Source organism: Schistocerca piceifrons, chromosome 9 (genome assembly GCF_021461385.2).
Source record: "Schistocerca piceifrons isolate TAMUIC-IGC-003096 chromosome 9, iqSchPice1.1, whole genome shotgun sequence".
In the NCBI taxonomy this organism is placed as follows: domain Eukaryota; kingdom Metazoa; phylum Arthropoda; class Insecta; order Orthoptera; family Acrididae; genus Schistocerca; species Schistocerca piceifrons.
In genome coordinates this window covers 199,396,835-199,409,386 of record NC_060146.1, presented here as the reverse complement: position 1 = coordinate 199,409,386, position 12,552 = coordinate 199,396,835, and the positions used below count along the sequence as shown (strand labels likewise).

The window sequence follows — 12,552 nt, the reverse complement described above, 5'->3', positions numbered from 1 at the left end:
TGGTATTTTATTTCAATAAAACAAAACACATTTGGTGACAAACACATGAATTTCCTTGACATTGCAAGACAGATTTAAAGCACCTTCACTGATTTCAGAAATAACCTCAGAAAAATGTAGGCCTCTTGAAAGAAATGTGTAAAGTGGGGAAGAGTTGTGTAAACCAATACTATAGGTGACTGCCCATAAAATGTTGGTTCTACTGTGTTCATTATTGTCGGTTATTACCCACTGTGTTATGTCTATTATTTTACAGGTATTGACTGCCACAATTTTCTTCTTATTATTGTCCACACTTTCTAATATAAACTACTTTCAAGGTGCCAAAATAAACTAGAATAAATAAAATGCCTCTAAAACGCATCACTGTACAATGTTCTTGAGGTGAGACAGTCGCAATTCCTGAAATCCATTGCCCATGCCTCTGGCCTGCAGAGGAGCACCACAGTCCTAGGCCCATGGATAAACCACGAAAATCCACCGTATTACGCCACCATACACAAACAGACCTGACCTGCAGGTAGATTGGTGAGAATAGATATTAACGGCAGGGCTTGCATGTTAGTGGCAAACGATGGTCATGTTAGTGGCAAACGATGGTCTTCAGATCGGCAGGGCCAATCCATTAGAGATACCCGCAGAAATGGTCTGTGGTTTTGGGCTGTCGTGGAAGTCTGCTCATTTGGCCAGCTATTCAAATGAAACAGACACCATGTTGATGAAATGAGACCACAGTGATCAATCCGTGCAACAGATAACTTGTTCAAATACTCTGAGAATCAATGATAATGAGGATAGGTAGCAATTCACCATAAAGATGATTGCTCAGCCGCAGACAGGCATGCAGGAAAGACAATCACACTCTCACAACTAAATTTTCAGCCATAGCTTTTGTCAGAAAATGGGAGCACACACACATTTGCACAATCACTCAGACACAACTCATACACACATGACTGGATCTCCAGCCACTGTGTTTACAGTCTAAATCAGATCCAAACAAATCACTCCTCATGCCTATCTGCCTTTTGTTGGCAGGTGCTAGGCTACATCTCATCTACATCCACATCTACATACATACTCCGCAATCCACCATACGGTGCGTGGTGGAGGGTACCTTGTACCAAAACTAGCATCTTCTCTCCCTGTTCCACTCCCAAACAGAACGAGGGAGAAATGACTGCCTATATGCCTCTTTACGAGCCCTAATCTTCCTTATCTTTGTAGTCCTTCCGCGAAATGTAAGTTGGCAGCAGTAAAATTGTACTGCAGTCAGCTTCAAATGCTGCTTCTCTAAATTTCCTCAGTAGCGATTCACGAAAAGAACGCCTCCTTTCCTCTAGAGACTCCCATCCGAGTTCCTGAAGCATTTCCATAACACTCGCGTGATGATCAAACCTACCAATAACAAATCTAGCAGCCCGCCTCTGAATTGCTTCTATGTCCTCCCTCAATCCGACCTGATATGGATCCCAACATTCAAGCAGTACTCAAGAATAGGTCATATTAGTGTTTTATAAGCGGTCTCCTTTACAGATGAACCACATCTTCCCTAAATTCTACCAATGAACCGAAGACGACTATCCGCCTTCCCCACAACTGCCATTACATGCTTGTCCCACTTCATATCACTCTGCAATGTTACGCCCAAATATTTAATCGACGTGACTGTGTCAAGCGCTACACTACTAATGGAGTATTCAAACATTACAGCATTCTTTTTCCTATTCATCTGCATTAATTTACATTTATCTATATTTAGAGTTAGCTGCCATTCTTTACACCAATCACAAATCCTGTCCAAGTCATCTTGTATCCTCCTACAGTCACTCACGACACCTTCCCGTACACCACAGCACCATCAGCAAACAGCCGCACATTGCTATCCACCCTATCCAAAAGATTAGTCTTTAAATATGTCTACTTGTGTCTGTATATGTGTGGATGGATGTGTGTGTGTGCGCGCGCGCGAGTGTATACCCGTCCTTTTCCCCCCCTTAAAACCCACATACTTTCGTCTTTCCCTCTCCTTCCCTCTTTCCTGATGAGGCAACAGTTTGTTGCGAAAGCTTGAATTTTGTGTGTATGTTTGTGTTTGTTTGTGTGTCTTTCGACCTGCCAGCACTTTCGTTTGGTAAGTCACATCATCTTTGTTTTTTATAGATCATTTAAGTAGATAGAAAACAACAGCGGATCTACCACACTTCCCTGGGGCACTCCAGATGATTCCCTCACCTCCGATGAACACTCACCATTGAGGAGAACGTACTGGGTTCTATTACTTAAGAAGTCTTCGAGAAACTCACATACTTGGGAACCAATCCCATATGCTCGTACCTTAGTTAGAAGTCTGCAGTGGGGCACCGAGTCAAACGCTTTCCGGAAGTCAAGGAATATGGCATCCGTCTGATGCCCTTCATCGATGGTTCGCAAGATATCACGTGAAAAAAGGGCGAGTTGAGTTTCGCAGAAGCGATGCTTTCTAAATCCGTGCTGATGCATGGACAGCAACTTCTCTGTCTCAAGGAAATTCATTATATTCTAACTGAGAATATGTTCGAGAATCCTGCAACCAATGTTAAGGATATTGGTCTGTAATTTTGAGAATCCGTCCTTCTACCCTTCTTATATACAGGCATCACCTGCGCTTTTTTCCAGTCGCTCGGTACTTTAGTTTGGGCAAGCGATTCGCGATAAATGCAAACTAAGTAAGAAGCCAATGCAGTAGAGTACTCTCTGTAAAACCGAATTGGAATCCCATCAGGACCTGGCAATTTATTTATTTTCAACCCATTCAGCTGCTTCACAACCCCAGGGATGTCTATCACTATGTCCTCCATACGGGAATCTCTACGAGACTCAAACGGCGGTATGTTTGTATGATCCTCCTGCGTGAAAGATTTCTCAAATGCTAAATTTAAAGGCTAGTGGCAAGAAGTGGTGGCAGCACTGATGGTAAGCTGAGGGGAGTGGTGGGAAGGGCAGAAGCAGTAAGAATGAGGGAGTAGGGAAGCAGCGTACAGCAGGCAATGATACACGACATCTCACTAAACAAACCATTTCATGAACTGAGACAAGAACAAGATTTTTACAATTTTTTTTACAAATTTCCCTGACACCTTTGAAATTCCCTGATGTTCCCTGATTTCAAGAACTTCTGGCAAGGCTGACAAGAAACTCAAATGCACCAAGATAGAAAGTGAAGCTGCATGTGAGACTGATTGGGCAAAACTCAGTATCAGGGGTGAGCATAATTGGTCCTTCCATTGCACACCAAACTCATCTCATGGTGTAACCAGTAATATTGGAGAAAACCTACGTTTACTTGTACACTAGTTCCCTAACCATACTGTAATAATCGGCAGAAACTTAAATCATCCAACAGTTAAACGGGAAAATTACTCTGTTAGTGGTGGGCATGACAAGACATCCTGTGAAACTGTACTAAATGCATTCTCTGAAAACTACCCACAACAGATATTTAGCAACCCCACTTATGATAGAAATGTACTAGATCTAATGGCAACAAACAAGCCAGACCTCTTTCAGGATGCTCACATCAAATCTGGTATCAAGGAGCAAGAAGTGGTTGTGGCAACAATGATAACCAAAGTACAAAGGACAACTAAAACAAGCAGAAAGATATATATGTTCCGTAAATTAGATAAAAGATCAGTTGTGTAATATCACAATGAGGAACTTGAAACTTTCAGCACAGGGCAGGAGTATGCAGAGGAACTCTGGTTGAAGTTTAAAAGAATAGTTGACCGTGCACTCGACAATACATACTCAGTAGAACAGTTCATAATGGGAGGCAACCTCCACGGTATACAGTCACCTCTGAGGAAACATCGATTACTGCATAATAGGTGTAAAACAATGGGTAGGGTTATAAATAGAGACACACTGAATGAAATGTGTTTGGCTGTCAAGAGAGCAATTTGTGGTGCCTTCAATGACTACTGTAGCAGAATACTGTCACACGATCTTTTACAAAACCCAAAGAAATTTTGGGTGTATGTAAAGACTGTTGATAGCACCAAAGTTAGTGTCCAGTCTCTAGTGAATGAGACAGGAAATGAAATTGAAAGTAGCAAAGCAAAAGCTGAAATGCTCAAATCAATTTTCAAATGTTCCTTTACAAAGGAAAACTCTGGAAAGTTGCCCCAATTTAATTCTCTTACCACTGAAATCGCTAAAATTGAAGAAAGCTCCAAGTTCCACTGGAATCCCTGTCAGAATCTATACTGAATTTGCAGCTGAGTTAGCCCCTCTTCTAACTATAATCTATCACAGATTCCTCGAACAAAAAAAAAAAAAAAAAAAACCGTGCCCAGCTTTTGAAAAAATGCACAGGTCACACCTGTCTACAAGAAGGGTTGTAGAAGTGATCAACAAAACTGCTGTCTAATATCTTTGACATCAAGTTCTTGCAGAATGTTAGAATGTACTCTAAGCTCAAACATAATGAGGTATCTTAAACAGAACGACCTACTCAATGATAACCTGCATGCTCTTTTTCACACGACATACTGAAAGCTTTGGATCAAGGCAACAAGGTACATGCGGTGTTTCTTGATTTCCAAAGAGCATTTGAGTCAGTACCGCACATTTGCCTATTGTCAAGAGTACAATCATATGGGGTATCAAGAGAAATTTGTGACTGGATTGAGGACGATTTGCTAGGATGGCCACAGTATATTATCTTGGATGGAGAGTCATTGTCAGATGTAGAAGTAACTTCGGGTGTGCCCCAGAAAAGTGTTGGGATCCTTGCCCTTCATTTTGTACATTAATGACCTTGCAAACAATATTAATAGTAAAATCAGATTTTCTGCAGACAATGGCTGCATTAATATTCGGTCAGATATTGATAAGATTTCCACCTGGTGCAGAGACTGATAACTTGCTCTAAATGCTCAGAAATGTAAAATTTTACACTTCACAAAACAAGAAAATGTAGTATTCTATGACTATAATATCAATGAGTCACTGTTGGAATCAGCCAACTCATATAAATACTGGGGTGTAACACTTTGTAGGGACATGGAATGGAATGATTACATAGGTTCAGTTGTGGGCAAAGAAGGTGGTAGATTTCGGTTTATTGGTAGAATACTGGAGAAGTGCAATCAGTCTACAAAAGAGATTGCTTACAAATCACTCATACAACCAGGCAATGAAGGGCAGCACAAATCGTCTCAGATTTGTTTAATCTGTGGAAGTGTGTCACAAAGATACTGAAGGAACTGAACTGGAAGACTCTTAAAGACAGATGTAAACTATCCCAGTAAAGTCATTAACAAAGTTTCAACAACTGGTTTTACATAATTACTCTAGGAATATACAGCAACCCCTTCGTACCACTCACATAGGCGTTGTGAGGGTAAGATCAGAATAATTACTGCACACACACACACACACACACACACACACACACACACACACACACACACAGAGGCATTCAAACAATCAGTCTTCCCACACCCCATGAGTGAATGGAACAGGAAGAAACCTTAATAACTGGTACAATGGGACGTATCCTCTGCCACGCACCTCATTGTGGTTTGCAGAGTGTAGCTGAAGATGTAGATTGTAGATAGAATGCTGAACCTAGCATTGCCACCTGAATCTTTCCTAACTAGGTGGGATACCTGGATTAAAGCTGTTACTTTATGTACTGAGCATTTTCAAGCTGTAATATCTGTGACCAATTCAGTTCCGAGATAAGTCTTCAGTTTTTTGGTGCAAGAGGTACAAAATGCTGTCACTGAACTTGAAACTAAAAATACTCTGTTGTACATCAGTAGCAACTCGGGCTTTCTAATCAGTAACAGAGTAATTAGGATTTATTGGCTCCCTTTGGAGAAACTGCTTTTGAGAAAGGCAAATGCGACCTGACAAGAGATTAGAGGCAATATTAGGCCGAGGGTAGTGAATAAGTCCCTTGCTACTTTGGTGTGAAATCCAGGCTGGTAGACTTCTGCTACTGTTGGCAGTGGGGTAGAAGTTGACATTATGGCAGACATCTCTGCAGGAATATTTCATCTCCTAAACTGCGCAGCTTTAATGTCCTGTGAAGTGAAGAGGTTATTTTCCTTCTTCAAAAACACTGTGATCAGCAGCATTTTATAACTGTACAGAATTTGGAGGAATACCAGGTTGTTCACTGCACTTGAAAATGAAAGGCAAGGTAAGGTAAGACACCACACTAAATTTCTGTGAAGATGGATATTTTAATTAACAGATATGACCAAAAAGAATTTTTATTAGTAGCACCTTTGGTAACCCTACTTTACTACTCATACCCTAACAGCTCCAAGGCAGTCACTACTGTCACGATTCAACTCCTCTGTGTTCAGCGGCACAGGGCCAGCCACCAAGCGACAACACGGTCAAACACCAGAGGCAGTACCACATTGGGATCAGCGTGCACAGCCGACAGACAGCATCAACTCAAGAGACTGACGAACAATCTACCCCTCGTATAATCCTCGTGCATAGGGCTCTTGGTCTCATTCTGTTTATGTGTACTCTTGTTACCTTGACTCCGCTTTTGGGACTGTCTTCACTGTATTGGATTTGGCCAGGCATTGTAAATTGACTGTGTATGGAACTTCTGAATATTTTCTCATTAATGTGATTTATGTTCTAGGTGTGTACTCATTTGTGTGTGTAGTTACTACAGCATCATATACACTATCAAAATAATAAATAAATAAAATGTTACTATAAACTGTGCCTCCTTGTACTTTTGATGTTTCTGATGCGTTTAAGTATATATTAGGATAATTCAGAAGTTGTTTTCAGCCGAAATTATTGTTTTCTGTCAAATATTGAATACCATATTTTCATTTTACTTATTTAACTCATTTTTAGGGTTCTGTGCCTCCTTTGGTAAAAACAGAACCCTTATAGGATCACTTTGTTGTCTGTCTGTCTGCCAGACTGTTAAAAATCCTTTTTCTCAGAAACAGATGTATCGTTGAAATTTATGCCACATACTAATGTCTATAGTCGCTTGGTGGCGTAAGAAACAGAAGCTTCTAAGTCAACGCAGTCAAAAGATACAGCCATTTATGTCATATATTTTGACACTCGAAAACTGACTTATTAAAACCTATCAGGTACTTCCTGTTGACATAGAGTCATGACATTTAGCATGAAGAAAGCTTTTACAATACAAGTAAAGGAAAAAATCTGAAAACTGCAAATCTTTTATTATATCACGTGAAAAAAAAAAAAAAAAATTTCTTTTGTCATTTTTTATCTGACGTCAAACATGAAATTTAAACATTCTCATCAATCTTTGAATTCCTGGGACTGATATCCTGCCAGTATTAATGTCGATAACAGGCAAAAATGGTTGAGATTCTTAATTCCGGAAACGGGTGAACTGCCTATATACATAATTAAGTTTGTACGGTACTCTCAGTGTGCAAGTCCTACTCATACCTGGCCAATTTTCATTACATAAACAAGCAAATATTTTGCTTGTTCGTATTACATAAAAATCCAGACTAGTCATTATATAACATTTCTTGTTTTATACTCATATCAAACTGAAGCATTGTAATTTGCGATTTTCATGTAGATCCACAAGCTTCAAATTGTTACGTATCTGCAGAACGAACAGAATTTGTATAGCTAGAAGCTCTTGCTGATGTTTTGCGGACTGTTCAGTCTAAGTTGTCTGACACTCTCCTACATAGCTGAAAGCTGCTTCACGATTAAATAGAAAATAAATATTGAGGAACACTAGTACTGTGTATTTTGGTCTTTACTACATCTACATTCCTCCAAGTACTGACACATTCCATAAATGTTATAAAATTTGTGCTGTACCTCTAATATCTTGTCACTTGGACTCTCAGCCTTCACGTGCACTGCACCCGCTTGGCCTGCCACCTTTTGAAATCCACTGCGTCCCAACACCACAGGCGTCGAGGACTGTTTGGCAGTTTCTGGGCTGTCCCACCTGCTCTGGGGCAGCGAAGCCTTCGATGCCGACTGCTGTTGGGAAGTGGCAGTCATCGCGGCCGCAGCTGCCAGCGCTTTGGCCTTGGCTTTGTTCCTCATGGTAACGCGGATGCTGCGCACCTTGTCCTTATCATTTCCTTCCTCGTCAGAGCTGCTCGAGCTCGAACTGCTGCTCGATGAACTGCTGGACGAGCTGCTGCCCGAGGAGCCCAGCTTGCTGTCCTGCAAACGAGGAAGTTAGATAATCAGTTATTTGCTCTATATTGCATAGAACACATTTGAAATATCCCACAGTATGGAACTTGAGAACTGATTTCCAAAAGGCAGTATACGGGACAGGAGAAAATGGTACACAGGCAATTCCCTGGACATGAACTTCAAATTCACAAGGGGAAAATCCAGTTTTATAACATATATTTTCTGCACTCTAGTTGTTATTATGCACATACAGGGCTATTACAAATGATTGAAGCGATTTCATAAATTCACTGTAGCTCCATTAATTGACATATGGTCACAACACACTACAGATACGTAGAAAAACTCATAAAGTTTTGTTCGGAAGAAGCCACACTTCAGGTTTCTGCCACCAGAGCGCTCGAGAGCGCAGTGAGACAAAATGGCGACAGGAGCCGAGAAAGCGTATGTCGTGCTTGAAATGCACTCACATCAGTCAGTCATAACAGTGCAACGACACTTCAGGGCGAAGTTCAACAAAGATCCACCAACTGCTAACTCCATTCGGCGATGGTATGCGCCGTTTAAAGCTTCTGGATGCCTCTGTAACGGGAAATCAACGGGTCGGCCTGCAGTGAGCCAAGAAACGGATGAACGCGTGCGGGCAAGTTTCACGCGTAGCCCGCGGAAGTCGACGAATAAAGCAAGCAAGGAGCTAAACGTACCACAGCCAACGGTTTGGAAAATCTTACGGGAAAAGGCTAAAGCAGAAGCCTTACCGTTTACAATTGCTACAAGCCCTGACACCCGATGACAAAGTCAAACGCTTTGAATTTTCGGCGCGGTTGCAACAGCTCATGAAAGAGGATGCGTTCAGTACGAAACTTGTTTTCAGTGATGAAGCAACATTTTTTCTTAATGGTGAAGTGAACAGACGCAATGTGCGAATCTGGGCAGTAGAGAATCCTCACGCATTCGTGCAGCAAATTCGCAATTCACCAAAAGTTAACGTGTTTTGTGCAATCTCACGGTTTAAAGTTTATGGCCCCTTTTTCTTCTGCGGAAAAAATGGTACAGGACATGTGTATCTGGACATGCTGGAAAATTGGCTCATGCCACAACTGGAGACCGACAGCGCCGACTTCATCTTTCAACAGGATGGTGCTCCACCGCACTTCCATCATGATGTTCGGCATTTCTTAAACAGGAGATTGGAAAACCGATGGATCGGTCATGGTGGAGATCTGCCAATTCATGTCATGGCCTCCACGCTCTCCCGACTTAACCCCATGCGATTTCTTTCTGTGGGGTTATGTGAAAGATTCAGTGTTTAAACCTCCTCTACCAAGAAACGTGCCAGAACTGCGAGCTCGCATCAACGATGCTTTCGAACTCATTGATGGGAACATGCTGCGCCGAGTGTGGGAGGAACTTGATTATCGGCTTGATGTCTGCCGAATCACTAAAGGGGCACATATCGAACATTTGCGAATGCTTAAAAAAACTTTTTGAGTTTTTGTATGTGTGTGCAAAGCATTGTGAAAATATCTCAAATAATAAAGTTATTGTAGATCTGTGAAATTGCTTCAATCATTTGTAATAACCCTGTACTTACTGATATAGGAGAGATACTTAAAATATAAATCTGCATTTAGCACAGAAACCATCAGGTAGAGTACACAGAAATAATAAAAACAGAATAAAAAAAATCATCTTTTATTTGTCTGGAAACAAAGCTTCTACAGTTACACCATTTAGTTTTATAACCTTAGTATAACACAGGGTGTAAACGGGGACAAGGAAAAAAAATTCCCGGATTTCTCCCGGATATCCCGTTTAAAAAATATGCTTTTTCCCGAGCGAAAATACACTTTTTCTGTGCCAAGTGACAGTAGGTTTTCCGTAGATTTTCCCTCGGAACTGTAAAACTTCTCAATCCTTTGAATGGTTAACGTTTTATACAATTGCGCAGAACTTCCCGGAAAAAAAAAAGAAAACACGGGGCAGAGAAGTTTTGGAGAGACTTTTAATTAAAAAAAAAAAGGAGAGAAGTTTTGGAAAGACCTTTGATTTGCTGCAACATATACGCTGCATATTTTCGTATTACGAAAGTATAAATTCGAATTGCACCAAACACAGTGCGTTAGTTTCCGGGGCGTTGAAACCGAGGTTGCGATGTCCTTTTGTAAGCGAGTCATATCTCAAGCCACGAGATCTCGCCAGCCGATGACAGCAGCTATTCAGAGCATAGGACACGTGTTATAGTCAGCAAGATCAATGGTTACATAGCGCGAACACGCAAGAGGAAAAGTTAATGGTTTACATTAATGTACACAGTACCGTATATCTACAAGAAAAGCTAAGCTTTCACATATGATTTTGGTCTCTAAGATTAACACGCTACAACAGAAGCTAAGTTTTCACATGTAATATTGAATTATTATTATTATTATTATTATTATTATTTTTTTGCCTGTGTTATACTTTAAGATACATCACACAAATGTGCCAGTAAATTTAAAATTCTGACATAATTGTCTTGGCTCGAAATTCTTGTAAGTGGCTGGTCCTCAAACTGTTCAGTTTCGAATGCTCTGTGATTTAGATATCCATCCCACTTTCTCACACGTACCATAATTCATCTTGGGTACAAAGAAATTTACTTTGAAAGTAACGCTTTTGTAACCACCGTTCGCAATACTATCCGGAGACTGTTAGAAATAGGTTCGTTTTACCAGTTGCCAGAAAGCGCCAGAAAAACAGGCATTATTGTGCGTGTGCAACTGTATTGGTGTAGGAAGCCCGCATGTTCGTGTGTATTAAGCTTGTCAGTGTGGTTTTTGGGATGTAAATTTTCTTGGAGTACCAGTACTCTGCGATCTCATTTTTGGTTCTTTATTATGGCATAATGCCATATATGGCAGAGGATGATAACGTGCACTTGAAATTAGCTTCGCTTGGAACTAAGCAATACTGTAGGATGAAACACTTCGTTTCAAATAAAATGACTGCCTCAGCGGAAAGATTAATAAAGCCAAATTTCTTTAGCAAACTTGTAAAATTAACTTCACTGTTCTGCAAGGCAATTAATGCTTGACTGCTACAAACTTGGAAATAAAATAAAATCAGAAAACTGAAATTAATAATATATTTTTGCCCTCCATAATTATGTGAATGTATCTTAATTCACTTGATAACTTCCGGCCACAGAAATCCGTTTTGCTTTCATTTGATGTGGGAGTGTACACGAAGAGAAGCAGCGAAATCACTTAACGTAAACACGGGTCACGTGGAGAACACCCTCCCCACTACAACTCTGTGCAAGCGTGAATCTGGCAGCTAGGGCGTGGGAGAAAAATGTTTCTTGTTTGCATCTGGCTGCTTGCTGCTACTACCGATACAGCTAACAGCCAAACTTCAAGTAGCGGGAGAAGGTACTGCTTATACGCAAGTCAAATGCGCATGCGCAACAGACCGCTGGCAATTGGTCAAACGAACCTTACGTGAACAGTTGTGACGTCATGCTCATAGCAAGCCGTTTATTGTTATGAATAATTACAGTCTGCGCCCTACGGCCTTTGACATATTTTTGCTATTTGCAGACACTTGTGCGTGCACGGTGTTTTGTTGTTGTAAATTGCACATTTCCTTTGCCACTAAAGTTTTTTTTTTCCCCTCTCGTTTATATTTTCGTGCTGCAGTATCATTCTCCAGTAGCAGGATACAATAACATTCTTTGCTAGAGAATCAATCCTGCAGTCAAAATTAAAAAAATTTAACTGAAAGCTAAAACAATGAAAAAGTCCCGGAATTCCGAAAAATTCCCGGAATTCCAAAAAATTCCCGGGTTTTTCCCGGTTTTCTCCCGGATGAAAAAATTCCCGGGTTTTTCCCGGATTTCCCGGGTCGTAGACACCCTGATAACAGCTTTCATTGATATTATTATACTGTATGTTTTATTTTACTGAAATTTTCAATAACGTCATTGAAATTATTTTATTTGAAACTTTCTCTATTGGTGAAATGGACACATTGATTAGTCACTCTTGATTCATCACAAGGCAAAGATAATTAGGGTTCCAAACCTCAATCAGTGAAAATGGAACCCTTATAGTATCACTTTGTAGTTCGTCCATCTGTTTGTCAGTCCCAGTGCTAAGAACTGTTTCCTTTAGAAACAGGTACACACATCAAGTTGTTGTTGTTGCTGATGATGATGATTATGATGATGATTGGATTGTGCAACGCTCAACTGTGCGGTTATCAGCGCCCATACAAATTCCCAACCTATGCTCAGTCCAATCTCGCCACTTGCATGAATGATGATGAAATGATGAGGACAACACAAACACCCAGTCATCTCGCGGCAGGTGAAAATCCCTGACCCTGCTGGGA

General features: G+C 40.7%; 1 protein-coding gene across 3 annotated transcripts in view; it reads right to left on the bottom strand.

The window, feature by feature from the left end:
* The window catches only part of LOC124717330 (zinc finger matrin-type protein CG9776), a 278,463-nt gene that overhangs the window by 60,536 nt on the left and 205,375 nt on the right, over positions 1-12,552 (bottom strand). For all 3 annotated transcript variants that reach the window (XM_047244160.1, XM_047244161.1, XM_047244162.1), the window contains one exon: positions 7,846-8,202. In XM_047244160.1, the coding sequence (XP_047100116.1) occupies positions 7,846-8,202 (357 nt within the window). The remainder of the gene's footprint in view (positions 1-7,845; positions 8,203-12,552) is intronic.